This window comes from Rissa tridactyla, chromosome 21 (assembly GCF_028500815.1).
Source record: "Rissa tridactyla isolate bRisTri1 chromosome 21, bRisTri1.patW.cur.20221130, whole genome shotgun sequence".
Taxonomy (NCBI): domain Eukaryota; kingdom Metazoa; phylum Chordata; class Aves; order Charadriiformes; family Laridae; genus Rissa; species Rissa tridactyla.
Window position 1 is genome coordinate 611,893 of NC_071486.1, and position 24,387 is coordinate 636,279.

Sequence of the window (24,387 nt, forward strand, 5' to 3'; positions counted from 1 at the left end):
TATGGAGAGAGAGAGAGAGAAGGTGCTGCGCTGCGTGAGCGAGTGAAATGCCTGTGGCTTCCTGGGACTGGGTGGTCCAGCTCAAAACCTTATCAGTGCAGCAGCGATGAACCCCAGAAGCTCTGTGCCCTTCCTGGCTTTCTTCAAAGCCTTTTTAACTGAACCGTGCTGTTCTTCAGCCTTCTTAATCATTCCAGAACAAAGCCCAAAACAGCACTGATGGAACACTTAAAATTTCCCTTTAGATCCTTTCTATTCCTCCGAGACCTTTTTGACACCTGTCTCTTAGTTCAAAGGAGTTTGGAGTGGAATTGCCTTATTCTGTGATCCTCAAGCTTGTGGCCATGTTGTGTATGAGGAGACGCTGATACATGCACCGCGTGTTGAAGGCGCTCTATTTCAGTGTTCCAGATGCTGTGCTAATTTGCCATGCACGTTGTGGGCATCGTGATGTGGTGTTTCCTTGCAGGCTGGCACTTAAATATTTAAGAGATTTGGCAGTGGGCTTTCTTCTGATTTATTGCTGCGCTTGTATATTTCAGGATCTTCTTGATCGTGTGGAAGCTTTTCAACAGCAAAGCCAAAAACTGCTTTCTGAAGAAATGCCGAGTGCTGCAGAACTTCAGGAGCTGTTGGATGTCAGCTTTGACTTTGACGTTGACCTACCCCAACTGGCTGAACTGCGGATACGTCTGGAACAGGCGCGCTGGCTCGAGGATGTGCAGCTGGCTTCCTCAGACCAAAACTCTCTTACTCTAGATGATATGAGACGCCTTATAGACTCAGGTGTTGGACTCGCTCCCTACCCAGCGGTTGAGAAAGCGATGGCGAAGCTGCAGGAGCTCCTTACTGTCTCTGAACACTGGGATGACAAAGCCAGAAATCTGATAAAGGCCAGGTAGAAGCTAAATCTTAGTGTCGCATTTTGTAGTTCCATGAGCTGTTTAAGATGGAAATAGGTGGCTTTTACCGCTGAAGGGGCTCCTTTTTGTTCATCCAGTTCACAACGTGAAGGCAAAACTTGTGCCATCCTGAAGGGTGTGGGATGGAGAAGGGGGATGAGTGACTGAGCGGTTTTAAACGGTGGTGGTGGCTTGCAGGGTTTGTGGTGCTCCACTGTCATCGTGCACGTTCTCCTTTTGACACAAGGAAGGGTTTTAAGATCTCCCTTCCTTCCTTTTCCACCTTCTTCCCTCCCCCAGTGTCAGACTGGAGGATGCATGTCCAGATGGAGCTTAGATATATACCACCAACTGGTAAAAATGTATTATACGGACTATTTCTAACATTGAGGAGAATTTTCCAGATTAGTTGGTGCAGGGGAGAAGGAAAAAAGCCAAATACATCCTTACTGAGAAAAATATGCTTGCTCATTGCTTTGACATTCTCATTTATAAAGGAAAATGGGGGAGAGCACAGTCTACTTAAACTTTAGTAACAATACTGTTTTAAAATTATAACTTCATACGGCACAAAACTGGTATAAGCTTGGGTTTAACCTCCAGAATGGAGATGCAGTTGTGTTTGTACCTTTCTAAAACATCAAAAGCAAATTATGAAATACAGAAAAGCATTTTTCAGGTTTTTTTTTAACCTTCTAATATAGAATCTCTTAGGGCTGGTACTGTTTTAGGGTTCAGTGTGCATTTGAGGATTCAAGGTTCTATCATTCAAAAGTTAATAAATGTTAAATCTCCCTTAAGCCCAAATATGTAAATATTTCTAGGAGGAGTCTATAGCAAGCAAATGAACGCTTCTAAAAGCACACCTGCATTGCTAGTGCCCTGGTTGTACAGTATGCATCTCCAGTGCTGGACATAACGTCATTATTTGGTGTAACCCCTTGGTTTTAATAAGCCAGATGAGCAGAAGAACCCCAACTATATGCAGTGTTTTACATTCGGAGATGTTTTGTTTGCGTAGACCACGGCAGTCACTGAGCAGTCTGGTGGCAGCAGTGAAAGAAATAGAGGAGATCCCAGCCTATCTCCCGAACGGCGTCGCGCTGAAGGACGCGGTGCAGAAGGCCAAGGACTGGTTGCAGGAAGTGGAAGGTCTGCAGGTACGTAAGCTGAGCTCCTCCTGGCTGTTGGGAGCGCTGGTAACCCCTCCAGGTGGGCAGACCCCTGCTCTGCGTGCACTTGGTGCCTCAGCATCCCACTGAACCAAAGATGCTTCATCTGTAGCATCCCATTGCCCTAGACGTGGTGCAGTTATGTCTGAGTGCTGCTACTTTTAGTTTTGTTTCTGGACCCGATATCTATTGTTTCACCTTTCCAATTAACTGACTGCAATGAAGTTATAAAGGAGCTATTAGCAAATATCTAAAGTTAAAGAGATATTCTGTTATGGAACCTTACCTTAAGGTAAGTGTTGCTCAGTCACTTAGTAACGATTACCTGGTAATTATATTTTTTTGTACCATTCTGCATCTCACTGCACTCCTGGGACACGTGGTATGGAGCAGGTGGTGATCAAAGCTCTGCTTGCTGACTCCTGAATCAACAAATCCCCTAAAACATTTAAAAGTCACCAATAATATTTTTTCACAGCCTTCACTTGTTTGACTAAACGAATAACTTTCCTCTAGCATCTTCAAAAAAAAAAAAAAAAAAAAAAAAAAAAAGAAAGATAGATATTTCCTGATCAGACTAGTGTCCTGTCCTTGTATTTTGTCCAGTTTGGAGTGCACCTTTCTGGAGCATGAGCACCTGAGCGTGGCTCACGTGCTGTACTGCAGGTACAGTCTCACCAAGACCTGATGATACGGGTGATAATTCTTACTGGTGGTGGAATCGCCTCTTCTGAGGCCCTGTAGAATTCACTTGCTGTTTCCATATCTGTATCATCGGTGATATGTCAAACACCCTGTGGTTGGGAGGTATTCCCTCATTTGTTAGCCAGGAAGCATGGGCGGTCTGAAGGCTGTTTCTCGTTCTGTTCCTGTATGGTTGGCCTTTGATTTCATAGATTAAAATACTTGTAATTTTGTAGTAGTTCTGTCTGAATTTTGAGGTGGAAGTTACTTGATTTCCTCTTCTTCCTTCCCTATTCCCTCCCCTTCCATTTTTAAGGCTCCCCCCGGCTTTGTGTGACTTCCATTTCCCTGTTCACACTCTGAAATAGGCTTTCATCTGAGCAAGAAGTTGATGGCAGAGGATGAAAACCAGAGGCTGATAAAGACCTCTACAGGTTTTCACCTCGGCTTCTGGTGCTTCCCACTCAAATTTTCTATTTGATTTTTTTTTTTAACCTTTCAGGCAGGTTTATTTGTGGACCCAGTTTCCTCTCCCCTCTTCTCTCTTCCCACTGCCCCCCTTGCGTTGGCACAGTGTCTCCTGCAGCCAGACACTGGGCTAGTTGAAGGCCAGGCGAGCAGTCGTAGCCTGGGCCGTCTCTTTGAAGCGGTTGGTGGCTCAGCCTTGCGGTGCTGGAGCCCGGGTCACTGCGCGGGTCAGGAGCGGTGGGACTGGGATAGCCCTGACTTCACATTTTGCTATAAGGTGCCAAATATTTTCTCCTATTTTCATTTGTCGTGTTTTTTCCATAAAGTGAACTCTGATCTGACTCACTAGTGTATTTTCAGACCTATCTGACATAAATTCAGCTTTTAATAAAAACAACTTTTGAGTTCAAGAAGCGTTTATTTAAAAAAAAAATTAGTTGTCCTGAGCTTTGAATTTTTGAAGGAATAAAGTTCATGTAATACTAAGCTTTGTTTGAGGGCTGTCTTGAGAGTTCTTAAGCAAATTGTTCTTGGCATTCGCTAATTTCTTGGTTTGGATTCTGAAATTCTGCCTCCGGAATATGGAAAAATGTGTCTGTCTGTGCCAAGAATTTTTGCTGCAGTTCTGTGAAGATTTTTGTAAATGCCTGCAGTCGTGGGGACTTGCAGGAAATTCTTGGTGCCAGCGTTTGAGTTTGCTGCTGGAGATGTTGGGGATGAGTAGTTCTGGAGTCCCACATCACCGCCTATTTTGGAAATTACCTCTCGGTGCTGCTTTACTGCTGGATGGCGTCTAACTGGGCTGCCTTGGGCGCGGGCTGCTGGGGGAACGAAGAGAGCTCGCGTTCAAACGGCACGTTGGCTACTTGAGATTGTTCCTTGCTCTTGGCGTGCCGGGGTCTGGGTTAGACTTGCCTTCTGGGTTTGTTTCAAAATTATTTTGATTTTCTGCTGTGAAGGCAGATTATTATAATGGGAGTCTGCTTATATTGTTGGCAGTCTCTCTTTTTTTTAACTGTCATTTGGTAAGTGTATTCCTTTTTTTTTTCTTTTTTTCTTTTTCCCCCTTCACAAGTGTTTTATTAGTTTTGTCTGTGTACTTTAATGGCCAGAGCATGAGAAGCACAATTGTTGGAATAACAGCTGTGGAAGCGACTGAAGTGTCTAAGCAGTAAATTCTGTTTACCTTCAGCTAATCTAAATGACTTGCTGTGATTCATGCGAGTGGTGTGTCTCATACGCCTCAAGCATTTCTTAATTTATAACCTGACAGGCTGGAGGACGCGTGCCTGTGCTGGACACGCTAGCGGAACTCGTCACGAGAGGTCGATCTATCCCAGTGCATCTGGACTACCTGCCGAGGCTGGAGTCCCTGGTGTCCGAAGTTCAGGCGTGGAAGGAGTGTGCAGCGAACACGTTTCTGTGCGAGAACTCCCCTTATTCTCTTCTGGAGGTAAGAGGTCTCGGCGCTGGAGAAGACCACCATCCGTACCACAGCAAAAGCACATCGGGGTTACAGTATTAACTCCTGACGTAGCAGTAAATATGAAGTATTTGCAGAATTGTTTTAGCATTGTGTTACATATTTTAACTTGATTTTTATTAGATTGACTTATAGTTTTAATGATAATTTTAAACTTTTTAAATGCTTAAGATACAGCTACACTTTATTCTTTTTAATGAGTGGCTAACGGGAGCATGTTGTGCCACAGTCTGGCATTTTCAATATGAAGATGATAAAATTGACACGTTTGTGGCACCGAGTTTACTGCAGCGCATCGGGCTGCAGCCGCTGGAGTGCAGGTTCATCCCCGCTTCATCCACCCCGGGTTTAGCCGCGATAAGGGCGAGGCTGTTCCTGCTCTAGCTCTTGTGTGAGCACCTGCAGGTCTGGAGCAACCCACGCTCTGCCCACGCTGCGCCTGCTTACCCCAGCCCTCCTCTCTCCGGGAGGGCAGGCGGGAGCACAGGGCAGCCCCTGGAATTCTCCGTGGTTTTCCAGGGTTTGCAGCTTAGATCGCACGGAGGGTCTTCGCTGCGTCAGCTGTCTCTGTACACCAGCAGTCTGAATGAAACATGGGGGTGTTTGTGCTCTACCCATTTTATAAAATCGCATTTTTAACCTTCCAACTCTCCCCATTTCCCAGATAACTTCATCCTGGTCACCCAAACCTTTGATGGAAAGAATGGCAGGACAAATGCATTAAAAATGTTGCAGACAATACTGCTTTTCTGTCCCTCAGGTCTTATGTCCCCGCTGTGATATTGGAGTGCTGAGTCTGAAGAGGAAGCAGAAGAAGCTGAAGGAGGCAGTGCCGAGTGGAAAGAAGAAAAGCACTAAGCTGGAGACTCTGAGTGACTTAGAAAGAGCGCTCTCCGAGAGCAAAGATACTGCATCTGCGGTATGTGCTTTGCTTTAGGCTTTTTTCTGAACCGGAGTGGCTTCTAAGTTCTTTGAATCTTTGTTTTCCCCTCGTGCAGGAGTGTTACCCTCCACTCCTTTAGGTTTGCTCTGCAGAAGGACTTCTAGGGCTGCACTTTCCTGTGCTGCTTCAGACTTCCCAAAACTGCTTTTAGTAGAAAAAAAACGTGTGTTGTCTTTGTGCTTAAAGCAGCCTTACAGTTTGCCAGGCAATGTCCGTAGCCTAACAAAGCATAGGAAAATAAAAAATTGAGACCTATTTTCCCCGCACCACACCAAAACCTTATTAAAGATAGGACAGGCTTTTCCCAAGTCTGATCCTTTCAAAGAACACAATAACCCAGCACCATTTATAATTAAAACAAACACCATAAATAATTAAAGAAAACCTCATGCATTATGAAGTCAATAAAACACTAGTTCTGGATGGAGCAGACTTCGTTGCTGGTGGTAAAGGGCTTCATCCCAAAAGGCCTGTTTCAGAGCCTCCACTATGGTCAGATTAAACGATGTCCCGTGGTTGGATTCTATTGGATTCTATTAGGGGTTTTTTTGTGTGTGTATGGTTGGACTCGACCTCAAAGGTCCTTTCCAACCATGAAGATTCTATGATTCTGTGATTAATGAGGAGCAGTAGACTGGTTTCATAGGGTTTGAATATAATTGTCCCTTTAGGTATGGGACACTTCAGTTTTAACCTATGGCAGGTGCTTGAACCGTGTACATTCAGTGCTTCGGTTTTGGCCTCCCTTGTCTGGAAATCCAGACTTACAGACACGTCCCTGCAAGTGCTGATGGGAGAGCCTGGGCCTTGGAATCGCCCACCCTTGGACAAGATAATCTCTCGTTAACGGTTGGGGTATTGAAAGAGAAGGGTACTCACGTGGACTGCTCCCAGGAAAACGCACTCATTTAGTGGGGCAGGTTTTCTTCTGGACACGAAGGGAACAAGGATCTTCTTGTAGTGGAGGTTTGGATGTCCACAACGCTGGAGCTGCAGTGCTCAGCGCCCGGCCGTACGTAACGCAGCGTGCTGTGCCCGCGTCCCGTACCTGCCCGTGCTGGCCACTGCTGTCTAAATTTTGCATAGCTGATTTTTCTCTAGACATCACGTTTCAAAGCCACAATGTGTGAAATAACTTATTTTGTATATATTTATAAACCCTCCTGTATACATTTATTTTTATATATAATATTATATAATAAAATGCATAGAATGTATTAGTTGCAGCTGCTACTAATAGCCTTTATGAAACTGAAATATATTCCTGTCTTTAATAGTAGATAATGCCAAAGATTCCTTTAAAAAAAAAAAAAGGATCATGAGCAGGTGTAGAAAAGCAGAGCCCGTTCAGGCGTACACCTGAATTTCACTTGGTGTTTACAGACCCAGAGCGAATACAGAGTCAGACCACGTATTTGAGACGTGTTCGTAGAGAAGTACCTGCAAGCCAAATCTGTGCTTGTTTCAGAATTTAAGCTGCTTTCATGAAGGTAATATTTTTGTAGTAGAAAACATGAAGGATTTGGAACAGAGAGGAAGGGAGTCAAGAGGTTACTTTTGCGAGGGAATAAGCCTTGTATGTCTGGGCCCCATGAGGAAATGGAAGGAAACTGAAGTCCCATCGCGGCACATCCTCGTAACTGCTTTGCCTCAAACATTGAAAGCCTTGAAGGGTACGGGGTGAGGAGCTCCCTAACGCTCTGCGATACTTGCTGGCGTATCGGAGGAGTGTGGCTGTGCAGAGGTCAGCCTGTTTCTAATGAGTAATGTTCCTCTCGAGATCACATCCCTTTCTTTGAACTCCTTTTAGATGGCTACGCTTGGGGAAGCCCGATTAAAGGAGATGGAAGCATTGCGTTCTCTGCGAGCAGCAAACGAAGTCAAGGTGCTGTCTAGTGAAGAGGACGCAGAACTGAAAGTCTGTCTGTGCCAGAAGGAGCCGGCTGCTCCCATGATCCAGTGTGAACTCTGCAGAGGGTTCTTCCATACCGGCTGTGTTTCGGTGCCCAACGTTTTGCAGGGACCTCGTGTATGGCTCTGCCCACACTGTCATCGATCAGAAAAGCCACCCTTAGAAAAGATCTTGCCGTTGCTGGCCTCCTTGCAGCGTATCCGTGTGAGGCTTCCTGAGGGGGATGCCTTACGGTATATGATCGAGAGAACTGTGAACTGGCAGCACAGAGCACAACAAATGTTATATTCAGGGAACCTAAAACTTATACAAGACAAAGTTGGCTCAGGATTATTGTACAGCAGATGGCAAGCCACAGCAGGCCAATTGCCAGAGACAAACAAGGTGAGGCCGGGCTGCTGCCGCGTTTCCTGGTGGTGGGTGGTCAGAAGAACAGTCTGCAGCACCTCTCGGGGGTTTGGGTTCATTGTATCTGCACACAAACACTGTCAAGGCAGACTGATGTCTTGCTTTACCGATACAAGGAGTTTGGGTTCTGCCTTCCCAGTTAGCCAGGACGTGTGTGTCCTCCAGCAACAGCTCCGTGTTCTCCATCTGCTGGAGTCCTGGGAACAATTCCTCCTAAAGGGCCTGTCTTCCTTTCTCCTCCTGCCAGCTCCCACACTCTAATGTGAGACTGTTAAGGACAGAGTTGCTGAAGCTATTGTTCTCGAGTGCTTAGCATCCAGTTAGTCTTTCTGTTCTGTTCTCGCAAGTATTCCAACAGAGCTTTAAGTGTGGAGAATTAGTAACAGAGGCACAAACCGACCAGTGTGGTACCAGCTTAGCTCTCAGGTGAGGTTGTTTTCAGCAGGGTATCTTCGTCCGTTACTGCTCCCTTCTCCTTATCACTGATGCAAGAACACCCAAGCTGAATGTTCGGCTGCCATTGCTGAGTTAAGCTACAGCAGCTGTTTCAGGTGTGGTCACGGGGGAGTTTCAAACCTCCCCCAGTCCAGGTCTTTCAGCAAAAAGTGCAGGGAAAGTGGGAAATGGGTTAAGCATTTCTAGTTTTACAGAGATAATAAATGCAGAAAAATACCTGATATAAAAGGTCTGTGCAGCACAAAGAACATAAAACACCCCCAAATGGAATGCACTCCGTTGCTTTTGCTTTTTGAAACACTTCAGTTCTGCTAGTCCAGCCCTGTTAAAGTTAGCCTGTGTGGTTTTGTTTTCATCCCCAGTTACATTAAAACATAAAATGTGCCACACGTGCTTGTAGAGGTATCGTAGCTGCTTCTCACGTTACTCAGCTACGCCAAGTTGCTTGTGTTGGCCAAATTTTTCAAATAGGCAAGTCTAGTTTTAGAAATTAAAACTATGTTTAGGCATCTAAGGGAATTTTTCTGATAATTTTGGTTTGAAAATATCTTTTTACTAGACCAACCAGTACAGTTGGAAAAAAACTGGGCAAGATTTTGGGCGTATAAGTTGATGTTTGGGTCAGAAATGGGAACAGTAAGCTTAGTTTTATTAACTCAGTGTGGTACCATGAGGTTCCTCTGACCTGAAAGCAGACTAACCATTTTGGTGCGGTCTGGCGCTGAAGGCAGTAAAGGTAACTCTAGCAGAGCTAGGTCAGCTCCTGGCGGCCACATGTCCCAAATCAGAAGTCCCTGGAAGCTCAGTGGAAGAGCATCTGACCAGGTGTGTCAGCTTGAGTCCCTCACTAAGGAGCCTTCCTGGAGACGGTGGTACTGAGGGCAGGTCAGGGGTGGCCTCCAGAGCTGTCTGGGCACAGGCGCTGAGCTAAAACTTGAGGATTTGAGGTGTTTCTTGGTGGATCCAGTGTCTCAGCATTGCTCTCCTGTCCTGTAACGATTCTATTTTGCCTGTTATCCGGGGTAATCCAACTCTCCCATACCCCCAGAGAAGCTCCTAGTGGTAACTGTTGGAGTTGAGCTGCTTTGACACTGGCCAAAGTGAAGAATGTGGAGCACTTAGATGAGTTTGAAAAATTCACTTGAAAAACAGCTGTGAGAAATGGGTGAAAGCCAGATTTTGAAAGGGGCCCTACACTTGAATTCGTGAGGTAGACGGTATTTTGGGAGGCATCTGGTGAGATGCGTTTCTGACACTCCTGAGTCCAAAACTGACACTTGGTGGTTTGCGTAAGTGGCCTTTGCGTGAGCAAGAGCATGTTTTGCCACTGGCATGTCTTCTCTGCAGGCTGAGGTAGAGAGAAGGGCTGCAGAATGGTTTGGTGTCTCATCGGATCAAGGCAGTGAGAAATCACTTCTTTATTGTGAACAAAGGGAGGAAACTGTCGTATTTACCCTGAGTCAATGGTAGAGCTGAAGCCCTGGCTTCCACGAGTCCGGGATTATCCCTACAGTGACTCTGCTCCATGGGCTCATTCTCCTCTGGTGGCGCCCGCTGCTGCGTGCACCTGGGCCAGCTTCTCATCTCTCTGGAATTGATAATTCCCAGCTAAGAATTCTGGCAGTGAAGTTGCTTTTGCCTATTTGCAGGTGTAGGATGAAGGATTTGGGTGCATTAGATTAAACAGTTTCTAGGAATACAAGATTTAAGCAGTTGTAAGAGAAACAAGTATTGATTCTATCGCAGTTATTTGACACTTCAAAACTATGTGTTTAGTAAAAATATGGATGTGTTTTATTTTCTAGGTTTCCCAGACAATTGGAGCAATGTCGTTCTCCATGCCTCATGACTGGGATAACAGAACCATATATTTGCATTCTCCATTTTCGACGGGACAGCACTGCATCCCACTTCATGGTTTGTAATCTTCACTTTGTTCCCTCACCCTCCTTTTTTTCCTGCGTCTGGTGGAGTAGGGGGTGTCCTGGTCAAGGGGAGATGGCTAAGGCAGGGCGGCACTGCACAGTGCCTCGTTGCTTCTCCATCCCCTCAGCAACTTTGGAACTTAATGCCCGGCTTTGGGAGAGGGGTGAAGAGCTCAACGATCCAAATGTCCCTCGTGTAATGACGAGATGGGGCATGGTAGAAGAGGTGTCAGCCGAGAGCTGTCTTCTTCCCAAATGCACAGCCCGTGGGGGGCTGTGGGCAGCCAAACGGGCTGCAGGGGCAGGAAACGGAGGGGAGAGACTATTGGAATTGTAGGTGGTGGATGGGAACAACGTAGGGAAGTGGTGCTGGAGACCACGGGATGCTTAACCCACAGGACACGAGTCCACCTAAGTTCTGCTGCAGCACAACTGTCACAGTCACCGACACTCGAGTTTTCTCAGCTGCTGTGGCTGCTGCCGTTCTCCAGGTCACTCAGCGCAGGCTCTGCATGCTTCCTAGCTCAGATGTGCTACAAACTGCATCATTTTCCAACTTTAAAAGTTATTTATCACTTCTTTCCTCCTGATGCGTAATGCTCAGGAGGTCTAGTCTTATCTCTGTGTTTTCAAGTCAGTGCCGCTTAGTCCATGCGAATATTACACAAGACACTTTGGTTTAACGTTACAGTTAAAATCCAACAAGGCGGTCCTTTGTACTGCCAGCTTTGTTTTTCAGGCCGTAGTTGAATTGTACTGAATGCTGTCTTAAAGAACCCGAGATCATTTCAGAAGCCCAGTGCGCGTTGGGGAGCTCGCTAGCAGCAGTGGGCAGTGACTGCCAGGCGGGACTCGGTTGCAAGGCTCATCCTCTCGGCTCTTCTTCCTCTTCTCTCTTGCCTTCACTTACGGATTTGTGCAGTTTGTTCATCTTACCCGCTTCTTACCTAGGGAGGGGATCATCGCACTCGCAGCCTCAGAAGCGGGAGAAATTGCCAGGAACGATGGCAATTGCTTATCCCCGAACCAGCAAGAAATGCTAAACCTAGAAGGGACTGAGCTGCAGTGCAGTAACTTTTGTGCAAGCCTTTATCTTTCTTTTTAACCCCGTTGTTAAAAATGAGCAGTGAAGAGGGAACAGATAAGAGTTAATTCATACACTTGCAGATTTTAAGAAGTCTTGCAGGCTTTTTTGAATGTGCTGTCAGAGAAGAATTTTCATCATCCGCGCAGTTCTCGCCAGCGCTGACGCTGAAGAATTCCTTTTCTCCCCTCTCCCTGTCTTTCATAACAGTCGTTAGCACGGAGCTGGACGAGCTGATGATGGAAGCCCAGCTGCTACAGGTTTCTCTGCCTGAAATACAGGAGCTGTACCAGATCCTGTTCACAAAGCAAACGGAGCAGAGATCACCCATTGGAGCGGCAAGTGAAAAGGCAAGTGTCTGACAAAGGTGACGAGCTCGGGGTCGCTTTGGAGTAGAGGCTCTGCCTGAGCCCAGGAGCTCTACGAAGGTTTGTGTGTGGGTCTGCTCTTCCGTGAAAATACATTTTCCTTGCCCACAAGGGGTCAAGAAGTTGATAATTATTTTGTTACAAACTATTGAATATAATTTGTGGCCTAATGCGTTCTTGCAATTTGAATCTGGTTTTTATGGTCGTGTTTTGTATTTTAAAGACGTCTGTCCTAATTTGATGTTTGTCCTGTGTTTAAGAGGCTTTCTGAGAGGGCTCCCTCTGGCGCAGTGGACTCAGAGGCAGGAAACGGGAATCTTTTTCCTATAAATTCTGTCACTGGAGTGTGACCCTGTCCTTTGCTCCCCTTACACATCCCGCTTCTGCTGAGAAAGCAGCACGCTCTCAAACACTCTGCACTTAAGCCTCTTCTTAAAAGCAGGGTATGGAATAACGGGATAATGAGTGTTATTTGCGTGCTTACAATTTTGCCAAAATATCTTTCCAATAGAACGAATGCTGCAGAGGAAAAAAGGATGGAATTAGTTACACGGAGAGAAAACTAAAGCGGCGTTTTGAGAGAGAGAGCTTCTGTGATGAGAAGAGAGCAAGAGTAAAAAAAATGAGAACACCCAAAAAGAAGAAACTGAAACTGAATCACTCAAAGGATGTCTGCACTAACAAACTGGAGAGAGAGCGGGAGCGTCTCTTTGAGATGCAGCGTTCCAGTGAAAACCACTTGCTTCCCTCAGACATGTCGTTCTCTGAGCAGGAGGACTCTGAGGATGAAGACGCCATCTGCCCTGCTGTGAACTGTCTGCAGCCTGAGGGAGATGAGGTCAGTAGAGGCGGACCCGCGGTGGTGTTCCCACTGCTGGGATCTAGAGCACCCGGCTGCCCTGGGACTGTTTGACTGCCGCAGCACAGAGCGAGCGGGAGGCGCTCAGTGACCCAGAGGCAGTGTCTGCCACTGCTGGGACACATCTAGTAACGATCCTTCCCACCTTCTCCAAGAGCAGCCATGCAGCTGGGCCTGGGGAAGGCAGGTGGACATCAAAACGTCTGTGTGGAATTGGAAGGAGGAGGTGGGGCTGTGCAGACACCGTATTCGTCTCCGCTCTAGAAATACCGGTGTAGAGACTTCGTGGGTTGCAGCCCTTCTGTGGATGTGGGCAGTGCCTCGGGGCTCTGCCTGGAGGTTCCATCTGTACTGGAAAGAGGGGAAAAAGGGACGTTCCCAGGTGCCGGGGAGGGGGGGGGTGGTCATGGTGAAGTTGCCATCCACAATTTTGCTATAGGTGGGAAAGCAGCAGGAGGGATAAGGGACAAGTCTCAGCTTCAGAGGAGCTGGGCCGCAGGAGTCCAGAGAACGGAGAGTGTGAGTTGAATATCCAGCACGAGCCACTTGTAGAATGGGACGTTTCTCACTCCTTTCAATAGATGGAGAGCCCAAAAATGACTCATCGCCCTGTGTGCGTGCCTGGGCCTTCTCTGAACACCCGTATGTCTGTTCTTCATTAGGTGGATTGGGTCCAGTGCGACGGCAGCTGCAACCAGTGGTTCCACCAGGTGTGTGTGGGCATCTCTCCAGAAATGGCAGAGAAGGAGGACTACATCTGCGTCAGCTGCACTGGGAAGGACTCTCAGTATCGGAAGTAAAACTCCCCATAAACCATTCAGGACTTGAATAAAGAAGGTTATCAGAGTTTTCCAATAACGCCACAGGGGCTGGTTTAAGAACCAGATTGCAAATGGTGCTACTTCTATCCTTATGGGATCATTTTCCAGAACTCAAAACGATTTTTGACACTTTTGTATTTTTCCCTTGATCTGTTTGTGGTTGTTGAGGTTTGAGATGCTGACTGTTTAGCAGGGGTTTCCACCAATTTGGAAGGCATTTGAAACACGCACCTTTTATTGTACAGCATTAAATTACCTCTCTGGGATTTACCGGCGTATTTAATTCAGCTTGGTTGAGGTGCAAAAAAAACCTGCACCACGAATTTTCCAATAAGTCCTCTTTTGAGGAAATCCCTGTTTACTCTGTTAATTCTTTGGAGACTTTAGTTTTTTTCCACTTTGTTTTTCGTAGACTAGGTTTATTTATCTGAGCAATAACTTCTATGTCTGGTTTCAGTGACTGGAATGACAATTCTGAACAACGTGTTGCTTCTAGCATTGGTTGATGTACAGAAAGCGAATGTTAGACCCTAGTGTCACTGATGGCCCAGTGATGTAGAAGACAGGAAAAAAAAAAAAAAAAGCTCTGTAAAGTAATTGCCACAGCTGTATTTTGGCTTTCTCCTTTTTTGGGTAGCTTGTATCAAATGTTGCAGTTTATATTGTGGAATAAACCCCTGGTTATGTTATAAAATTAAATGTTGGTGTTTTTAGAGAGCTTGAAACGCAGTTTCATTTCCCTCCGGATCAATACCGATTGTGTCGGTGGGTTCTCTTCTTCAAGAGAAATCTGTCTTTAAAAAAAGAAATGCGAAAGCCACGATGCTTTCGTACTTTACTTGTGTATTCAGCTGCGCCACAGGGCCGTGCCCCTTGGATTCCATCCCCACGTGGATCCTGCAGACGGGACGACGTTGGGTTTGACTTTGTCAAAGTAAATGAGAGCTTTGTTGTTTGCTTCGGGCTGGGCTCCTCCGTGAGCATCCTTTGCACCTTCTTCATCACAGGAGACAATGAGGGTGGATCGTGCTCGGCAGCAGCAGGATCTGTTAGGATCAGCCCTCGCTTTCACTGCTCTTCATGTCCATCCTAGATTTCCTGGGGATAAATGAAAATAAGCCAAAAAAAAAAAAGTCCTTTCCACCCTGTTCTGCTTTTTTTTCTTTGTTTTTTTTTTTTTTTTTGAATGAAGCAACCAAGTACATCAACCTCTCTCGATTGCTCAGCTCCTGATTCTTTATTTAGTAACAATAATTTATGGCCTCTACATTAGTTTAATCATAAAATAGGACAAAAATCAAATTAGTAATCCTACCTGTGGATTTGAGGCTGAAAAACCTGATTTTATGTAAAGCCTGCCTGTACCATCCATCAGACGTGGGGATTGTAGCTGTGGTGCCACCTTTAATCTGTGGGACGTGTGCTCTCTTGTGCCACGGGAAGGGCGTCAGAACAGACTGGTACCTGCCCAACTGCTCCAGCTGCGGGCACGCACATCGCGAATAAGACACTTGAGCCGAAGGAGGGGGCAGGGGTTCGGTTTCGCGTATTTCTGGTCTTAAACGGAAGCCCAGCGTGCTGAGGGCATGAGCGCGTGTTTCCGGGACCTAGTTGTAAAGTTCCTAAATTGTTTGAATTGGTCTTTCCAGCACTCTGCCCCCGTCTGAGAGAAGAGCAGCTTGCGGGGCTGCCCTCTGGCTCTGGCTCTCCGTTTCGGAAGCAAACGCAGGATTAAAAGGCTTCGTGACTCCCAACACCCCTTGGGGATGCCTTGGATCCAGAGTCGCTGAGAGCTGCAGAACCAGAGGCAGAACGTGGGCGGCTTTGGAGGAAGACTGGAAACGATGGTGACCAGATTGGTCACTGTGCGCTCTGATCCTCAGCGGTGGCGAGGTATCCACATGGACCTGCAGCCTGGGATGGATCTCTGCAGGAGGCTTCTTCCAAAGGTGGCAAAAAGAGATTTTAGGCACTTGTGTCAGCACTTGCTAAGTTAAGGCATCAGAAGTGGTGCTGGTTTTCCTCACACTCTTCCCAATACCATCCGTTTCTCTACTCACACCCCGATAACGCGTACACAGGAGTTATTTTCCACAGGCAGGAGCTGCTGCTGCAGTTGCATTACTGGTGTGGTGAGTGCTCAGCCCGACCCACCGCCAGCAAAGACACAACGTGTGGAACAAAGCGGAGAAAAGAGCTTGCCCAGGATTTGGTTCCAACAGTAAAATAATCCTGTCCTTCCCTTCCCCAGCCCCTTCTGGGGGATGGTCTATGCTGACACCTCTTCTTTCGGGCGTGAAGACAAAGGTAAACTGTTTGGGGGCCAAAATGAGTTCCTGACACAGAAAAGAGTGTAATTTCTTAGGGACAACGCATCAGTCGCTGATATTTTATGTACAGTTGGAATTTGGGTAGACAAACAGAACTGATCTGGGCAGGGGGAATACTCCCTTTAGAGCTCTGGAGTCGCACATTTAAAAGGCACCGAGAGGGGGGGAAAAACAGAACTGAAATGTCGTCTTTGTGCATTGTGGGACTTCAGCCGTTGTTTGTCAGGCTGACCCAAGGATGGGGATGAGGGAGTCTCTAATATTGACTAAATACATATATATTCAAGTAAACAATGCAATAACAAACAGTGAATTTTACAGTGCGACACAGAAGCTGTTTTGTGTTACGGCTGACGGCTGCGTGGAGGATTGTTTAAGCATTAGTGCACTTGAGGGACACGGGAGTTACAGCGAAGGACTTCAGCTGCAGGGCAGACAAATGCTCCGGCTGCTGTATCTGCAGCAGGAGATGTGTTTGTAGGACAGGACTAGTGTCACACAGGATTTAGGAAGGGAAGGTCTCCAGAATACGCACACGGGCAGCAGCTACCTGGGAGCAACGTTAAGGAGCTGAGATGACTCTTCTGTGAGTCTAGAAATCAGTGTGCTTTTCCAAGAGAAAGGCTGAGGTACAGCCTTGAAAAATAGCTCTATCCTTTCTTCAGAAGTGAACAAGCCGCATGTTGAGAGTTCTCCTCTAGGACGTAAACGTGTCAGTCCTGGAGGCAACAGCCCCGCACCAAGAGGAGCATCAATAAAAATAAAAGCTATGTCTGGAGGAGGAGATAAAGCAGTCGCACTAGATTAATAGTACTGCAGGTTCAACACCGCTTCTATTCAAGACGGACAAAAACAGTATCAGTGTGTCCCAGTTAAAAGATCTTGGGTAGAAGGAACAAATATTTTATTTAAAAAATGCAGCCACGTGTGATGATGTGATTCGCTCGCTGCTGGCTCCAAAATTCCAAGTGCTGAGAGGAAGGTTTGCTGAAAGGTGGTTGAAAAGAAATAGTGACATACCCTAAATCAAAAGAGGTATGTCTTTAATTACAGCAGCCATGTTTTTAAAGGTACTTGGCTGATCAGTCACAATACTGGACCAGATTTTACACGTGAGTGTTTGCTTCCTGGAATCTGTGTGGACATATAAAAACGTATAATTATTTTATAAAAAGCAGTAAAAACAGTAGCTCCCTGTCTACAGAACACGCAGTTTGCTCAAACAGCATCTCCGTCACCCAGGGTTTGTTAAGGACAAACCAATATTTGTTGGGTGTTTGGGCTGCTTCAGTGTCTGTTGGGCTTTTGGGGTTTCATGTCCTTGTTGCTGTCTGGAGTTAAATTTTTAACCAGGTGGGAGATGGGTCAGGCAGGTACCATGTAATGCCCCCGGATAATTCGGGCTGATGCTGCATCTGTTCCTTGTGCTGTCCCTTACTTCCCTTGGAGGAGTTTTGCCGGTTACAGCAGTCCCGTGTCAGCTGCACATGGTTCTGCGGGGTCTTCTTTGGGACGGGTCCGCGGGAGAGCTCAAGGCCTGGTGTGTTGTGCGTGTGAGTTGAAACATCACAGGAGGAAACCAGGAGTTCATCATAAAATATCTTTTCACGTGAAGAATGCAATCTTTTTGTGGTGAGTGAGCTTTCTTCCCTAAAGCATGTCTAAAGAAAAGATGAATGTCAGAGACCTTTCGGCTTTGAGGCAAAATGTACAGCGCTCGAAAGGCGAGCTCTGGGCTTGCTGGCTTTGCAGAAAGCACCTATGCACAAGATGCGTGAAGAGACCATGCAATGTACCAACCAGATGGGAATTCAAACCTGAAAAAGCCTGGAAGATACAATAAATGTAATTTCTACAAATACAGAAGGACGAGTTGGAGCATTCAGAGCAGTTTTACAGTCACTTGAGCAAAAGAAAGGATCAGGGGCTGGACAAGCATGGCTCTGGGCTACCCCTCCTGTCCCTAAACTGCGTCTGCAGTTTCTGCAAAATGTTTGTAAGTGCAGAGGAAACAGCTGCGATTATTAAGAAGGGACAAAAATGATCACAAATACTTGCACAGACTTGTCTGTTCTGTTGTTAGCCAGGCAGCACAGGCGGCCAGCAGAAAGTCTGGTGTGATAGTCCGGGGCTGGTCTTGCTCGTTTTGGTGCCGTAGGAATTCACTTGTGTTTTCCACTAAACCAAAATATTAGGACAGCGCAAAGATGAGCGGATGACCCCCAGGTAGCATAAGTTACACCCTCTGTAAATTTGTATTTGTTCCTCCAGCAGAAGCAGCATTTTGGATTGGGAAGAACAAGAGAGAAAAATAATCTTTATTTACCATGTAGAGAACTGTCTCTGGCGCCAGCACTGACCGGGGGGGCCGGGGCCATGCACACGCTGGCCACGCTGTTAGTGCCACGGCCCAGTCCCTGCCTCTGGGCGGGAGCAGCGTGGCTGGTCTGCTCTTCTCCCCTCAAAAACACCAGCCTGAATTGGTTGTGCCTGCGCTGCGGATTGGGAATGGGCTCTGCTGGCCCCAGCCTGCCGGCCACCCCCATGGCTTGGCAGAGGATGCAGGGAGTGCTGGGCGCGTTGCCTGAGCCCATGCCCTGGTCCTGTGCGGTTTAGGAGAAAAGACGGGGTCCATCAGTCAGACTTGCCCAAATTCTACGGAAGAAAACCTTAACTTCATGGTGGGGGGATGTTTTTATAACCGAGTGTTGTGGTGGATGGATTTCACCTGACCGCAGCTGTCTGGACAGCATCTAGCGTCAGCACAGAGGAGCTTCTGCAGAGCAGCTTGTGGCACCTCCACTGACCTTCGGAGTCTCCCTCCAAAGAGCTGTCTCTGCCCAGGCAGGGCTGGGGTGGCCACAGGAAGGGCCCCAGCCAAAGGAAGGAGCTCGCTCTCTTGCCGGGGCTGTGGATTGGTGCTGACCAAACCCGAGTTCCTCTCCGGTGAGCGGCTTGGCTATGGGAAGGGCTGGAGGGAGGCAGGCCGGCTGGAAGCGCTGGTGTGCAGCGGGACACTCGCCTCCGAGCTGTAAGGAGCTGAACCCGGTCTTGTGTTTCGGTAGTATCTCAAGTTGCTCTTCCTACTTGTGGAGAAAATCATGAGGTCGGGTTGCAAAAGTTACATGCATGATTTATAGGAGCATTTTCTTGTACTGGTCTTGACAAGAACATTTAAAAATATATTGGTGGGAGAGAATGTGACCGGACACATTATCCCAGAGGAATGGACTCCAGCTCAGAAGAGGTTGGCAAACTGGCGTGGAATATAACAAAACACACAAAAGGAGCGATGGGTGGGTGTCTCTAGGAGGGGAACAAGACTTGTGCACAAGCGATGAGGTATGATTAATTATTAAATAGCACCAGAACAAGACTAAAAACCAAATACTCCTAGCGATAGCATGTCTATTAACAGGTAATCGCTTGATAACCTTCAAGTAGATTTCAAGCAGAAAGTGATGTGAGCAAGGAAAACAATCCCTCATGGTGACAAGAATAACAACAGGCTTTCTCTGGAAAGAGAAGTTCCCCCATGTTGGCAGGATCCCAAGTTATAAGAGACCTGTAAGGAAGGAGTTAAAAACACATAATGCAGCCAGAGGCAGCACAGGGATTCGTTAATGTGACTGCTGGCTCACCCGTGGCAGGGGACTGTCTTTACGTAGGGACTGCTGTTCCGCTGCCAGGGGTCTTACTGCAGAGTAATGACCGTAGAGACGCTTGGTCCAGAAAAATCCCCGGGAGCACTACACTCCAAAGCGCCTGGGACCTACTTACTCGCACCTGCTAGTACTGCCCCTCATGTAAGAAGCTCATTTTGTATGTGTTAATACTGCTTTTTGGTACCTGTAATGATTTGTAAAATTTCTTATACTTCATAAATAAACAGTTGTAGAAAACAGCTGGAAACAGAGCAGTATGTCGCTCCCCTGCTTTGTGTTTCGTGTGGCTTTTGTTTTGCTCGCAGCTCAAGACCATCTACAGCTGCCTTGTTCCTGACTCAGACTGACAGGAGACCACTTTGCTTCCCCTGAGCACGGTGTACAGCACTGTTCAAACCTGAACAAGAACCTGGGGCTTAATTTACCTTCCAGCTCCGTCCTGGAGCAGAACCCCTGTAGCCTGAGCTGCCGCCTCTGCTGTCGCAGACACAGTGGCCGCCTCAGGGATGAGATCAAAGCTGCCCGCAGCCGCAGGGCCACCATGGTGCCCTGCAGAAATGCTGCCTTGAAGCAGTGCCACCACCCGTCCCCTCACCACGGCCCCACAGAAATGATGCGCAGGAAGGACTCAGAGCTCTTTGTGTGCCCCTGTCCCAATGCCTTTGCAGGGAAACCTCGCTGCAAGGGTGAACTTCCACACCATTTAAAAGCTTAATTAAGCTGGTTCAGCCCAGCTAGCTGCATGTTTCCCTTTCCCCATGCAAGTGATGAGATCTTCCAGTTCATCACCACTGTAAGGTAGATATACGCCCTGTTGTTTATTCTCAGGGTGGTGAGCCCCTGGCCCAGGTTGCCCAGAGAAGCTGTGGCTGCCCCATCCCTGGAGGGGTTCAAGGCCAGGCTGGACGGGGCTTGGAGCAACCTGGGCTGGTGGGAGGTGTCCCTGGACTCGTAGGCTTGGAATGAGATGATCTTTAAGGTCCCTTCCAACCTAAACTATTCTATGATTCTATTTGGCTGTTCAGCGCGGCCCTCCCAGGCCCCCAATGGCCTCACCCAGCTCCTCAAGGCTCCCCACGGTGGGAGCTTGCCACTGACACGGGTGGGAAAAGGCAGATTGAGGGACTTAACGCTTTTCCCGGGCTCTGCCTGTCCCCTTGGCTCCCGCCATGGCAGGAGCTCCCCGGGTCTGAGGAGACGCTCGGCTCTGAAGCCTTTCAGGCTCCTGCTCCCGGGCCCGTCGGCACCCCCCGCGGCCGAGGCCGCGCCGCCATTTTCCCTCCTCACGACGACCACCGGCGGTCCCGCCGCGCCGCGAGGGGGCGCTGTGAGCGGCGCGCGGCGCCCGCCGTTTCCGCGTAGGCGTGGCCCCGCTCGGCGTCGCCCTCTCCCTCCCTCCCTCGCGCGTGCGTGCGTGCGTGCCGTGCGTTTGGCGCGCGCGGCGGCAGCAGAGCCCTGAGGGGAAGGGGGGGGGCGGCAATGGCGGGCGCGGCGGCGGCGGCCGGCGGAGGAGGCGGCGGCGGAGGAGGAGGCGGCGGCGGCGGTGGTGGTGGTGGTGGTGGTGGTGGTGGGCCGGGACCGGGTCCGGTGGCGCAAGGGCTGAAGGACGCGCTGGTGGAGACGCTGACGGGGATCCTGTGCCCAGTGCAGGCGGTGCGCGCCGCCGCCGAGGAGCAGGTGAAGGTGCTGGAGGTGACGGAGGGTGAGTGAGGGCCGGGCCGCGCTGAGGAAACAGAGCGGGGGGAGGTGGTGGTGTCCGGGTGGGGAAAGGCCGCCACCACCTTCTCCCAGCCTTTCCCGGTACCGGCGCCTCGTGGCCTCGGCCAAAACTTCCATCTTCAGCGCTCGGGCCGGCGGGGAGCGGGCAGCGGCGGCTGTTTTGCTCCCGGCTGTAGGCGGGTCCCCGGTTTCCCTTGAGCAGCCCCTGCCCCGCCTCGGGAGTTCAGCTGCGGGTTCGGCGGTGGGACTTCTCTAGGGCTGGCCCCGGCCTGCAGCGGAGGTCGCCGGGCGAAGCCTCAAGGCACCGCTCGCCTCTTGAGTGGCAAGAGGGGAACGTCCATGGGGCAGTGTGGGGAGCGGCCTGGAGTTGTGTGAGAGCTGAGTGACCAAGGAGCACTCTAAGCTTGCTACTGGTAGGACGTGTAGGGGGAGGTGGGGTGGCAAAGCAGCAGGCCTGTTGCTTTGGGCACCTCTTTCCACCTGAGCCCAAGTCTCCAGGGTTGCTCCCGTGATGGTCATGGAGAGCCTTCCCTCTCTGTGGTGGTCTGCATGCCCTGTCCCACTCCCACAGTGATCCTTTCCGCATCTGGACATGTGTGTCCCTTGTGTGTGCCCATGTTATCATAGAATGGTTGCAGCTGGAAGGGACCTTGAACATCATCTAGTTCCAGCCCCTCTGCCATGGGCAGGGACACCTTCCGCTAGACCAGATTGCCCAAAGCTCCATCCAGCCTGGCCTTGAACACCTCCAGCAATAGGGCATCGACATCCTGCACGTCATCATCTGTATGTGGCGTGTTTTAGGTTGAGTGTGGTCAGGATGGAGATATACCCTCTTGTGTGAAGCTCCTGCACTGGGGCTTCATTGTGTGTTTCTGAGAGCTGAGGACATGGAAGACACTGGAGCTGGACGGCAACCGGCCTATGGCTTTGAAAAGGCAGAGCTTAAAAGAGCAAGCACCCCAAATTCAATCAGTGTCTCTAATTATTCCATTACTCATCTGACCTTTTTATGATAGCACTAAGCCAGCTCATGCGCTTGCTGCTTTTCCTGGGTGGAAGCTTAAAAATTTATTGATGGTAATATTTTATTTCACTTCAGCTCAAATTTTATGGCCCATCCCAAAGAACTGCAATTTGTAGGAACCACTGGAAGATTTGCAGACAGTCTGCTGTGACAGGAGCTGGGCGCTGGAGAGCTTGGCACTGCAGCCCTTGGCCCTAAGTTGTGCCTGTGGCCTGGCAGCATGATGGGCTGGTTGTTCGTGGACCCTCCTGGAAATTTTGCCTTACCTTTGCTTGATTTTGCTATTCTGAAAGTGTTTTGTGCAGTGTTTTAAAGTCTTTCTGCCCCTGAACTTTAGCGCAGAAATGTTATCAAAGGAAGCTCATGGTAAAGAGAAGGAAGGTGTAAGGGCATGACTGGGTCAAGGATGGTGTTATGATTACGTTACTCTGCAAATGAGACTGGAGTGATGAAAGGAAGGCAAATTATTTGATAAAATGTTTCTTGTTGTACAGTCCCTTAACATGCGGTTGTAACACTCAGGGTAAGTCTTCCTTGATGCATCTGTGTGTTGGTATCACAGCTATTGGAGGTTTTAAGGAGTGATTCAATGGCATTGTTACAGTGCGAGTCTGGAAGTGCTGTGAGGTTCATTGAGCCATAGAGCCTTTGCCTTGCATGTTACTACAGTCAAGTGTGCTCTTCAGTGGCAACTTTTTTTCCCCCCAAACAGTCTGAGTCTTACCACAAGAAATGAAATCAAGTTTGTGTAATGGTTTGGTTAACAGATTTCCAGAAAAGAGTATTTTTTAAGGGCTGTAGGTGATGGATGTCCCTAAGGTCCCTTTGAGAGCCCACAAATGCAACAGGATTACATTTGGTGAATAACATTAAGGGCAAGAGGAATGGAGTCATCTGCGCTTCTGTTTTTTTACTGTTTTACAAATAACAGTAAAAGTCACCGAACACTTCTCTGTAGTTGCAGTCCCAGAGCTGCACAGGCCAATTGCAGGACCTGTACTTGTGACCTGGAGAAGGCTACAGAATGCGCTGTCACGCAGCTTGCAGGTGACACCAAACTGGAGGGGAGGCGGTTGATGTCCATGAGGGCAGGGCTGCCACCCAGAGAGCCCTGCGGGAATGGACCAAGAGGAGCCTCTTGAAATTCAGCAAGGACAGATACCAAGGTCTGCACCTGGAACAGGAGGACCCGCCACAGGGATGCAGGTCAGGCACTGCCTGGCTGGCGAGCAACTTTGTGGCAAAGGGCCTGGAAATCCTGGTGGCTGGTGAGCTGGACAGTGTGCCCTGAAGGCCACCTGCATCCCGGGCTGTATGAAGAGGATCAGAGGCAGTGATCAGCCCTCTCTAGTCAGCACTTGTTACACCACATCTAGAATACTTGTCGTGTTTTGCTCCCACCCCACCAATACAAAGAAGACGGTGACAAATGGGAATGAGTTCAACAGAGGGCCATTGAGTTGTTGGGGGAACTGCAGCAACTCACCATGTGAGGAGACGCTGGGGGAGAGGGGTTTTCCAGTATGGAGACAAGAGGGTTTTGGGGGTGGATCTGAGAGCAGGTTCTGGTAAGTTTGAGGAGGTTGTCAAGACACTGGGGGTAGGAGGGGGTGAAGGAAAACAGGCACAAATTGAGACAAGAGGTTCAGACTGGATATAAGGAGAAAGTTTTTCACTGTGAGGAGAGGGAGAGCCAAGCTTTGGAGCAGATTGTCCGTAGAAGCTATGCTGTTTCCATCCTTGAGTATTTCCAAGACCTGCCTAGAAAATGCTCTGAGCAACCTGATCTGATGCTGCTTTGATCACAGGGGTTGGACTGGGGACATCCTGAGGTCTCTTTCAGCTGAATTCTGCGCTTCTGTGATTCCTCCTCGCTTGTCCTAATGAAGCAGCATGAGAGGAATAAGCTATATTCTCCTTTCTGTGCTGTCTTTGATATGGAGAAACTTGTAAAAACCAAGAGGAGGAGCTAAAGGAATACATTGTTTGCCAACACCGTATTATTGAGGTAAAGAAACGTAAATCATGTGTGTCACAAGTACTTTAAAGAAGCAAAAAATGTAGTATCATAAAGCAGCGTAAAGAAGGTGCTGAAAGTAAAAGTGACGGCAGTAGACAAGAGCGCAAATACCGGCACTTTTAATGAAAAATAAATGAAGGT

At 48.4% G+C, this 24,387-nt stretch overlaps 2 protein-coding genes across 4 annotated transcripts in view; both read left to right on the top strand.

The window, feature by feature from the left end:
• The window catches only part of KDM5B (lysine demethylase 5B), a 55,316-nt gene extending 41,118 nt beyond the window's left edge, over nt 1-14,198 (top strand). For both annotated transcript variants that reach the window (XM_054181184.1, XM_054181185.1), the window contains exons 19-27: nt 543-898; nt 1,924-2,062; nt 4,500-4,679; nt 5,470-5,628; nt 7,463-7,948; nt 10,234-10,345; nt 11,648-11,787; nt 12,317-12,643; nt 13,327-14,198. In XM_054181184.1, coding sequence (XP_054037159.1) covers nt 543-898; nt 1,924-2,062; nt 4,500-4,679; nt 5,470-5,628; nt 7,463-7,948; nt 10,234-10,345; nt 11,648-11,787; nt 12,317-12,643; nt 13,327-13,464 — 2,037 coding nt within the window. In that variant the 3' untranslated portion in view covers nt 13,465-14,198. The remainder of the gene's footprint in view (nt 1-542; nt 899-1,923; nt 2,063-4,499; nt 4,680-5,469; nt 5,629-7,462; nt 7,949-10,233; nt 10,346-11,647; nt 11,788-12,316; nt 12,644-13,326) is intronic.
• Nucleotides 14,199-21,032: 6,834 nt separating this feature from the next.
• IPO9 (importin 9) overlaps nt 21,033-24,387 on the top strand; it is a 38,828-nt gene continuing 35,473 nt past the window's right edge. Inside the window, exon 1 of one of the 2 annotated variants that reach the window (XM_054181617.1) lies at nt 21,033-21,182. The gene's annotated coding sequence lies outside the window, so the exon portion shown is untranslated. The remainder of the gene's footprint in view (nt 21,183-24,387) is intronic. The other variant, XM_054181620.1, reaches the window with a different exon arrangement.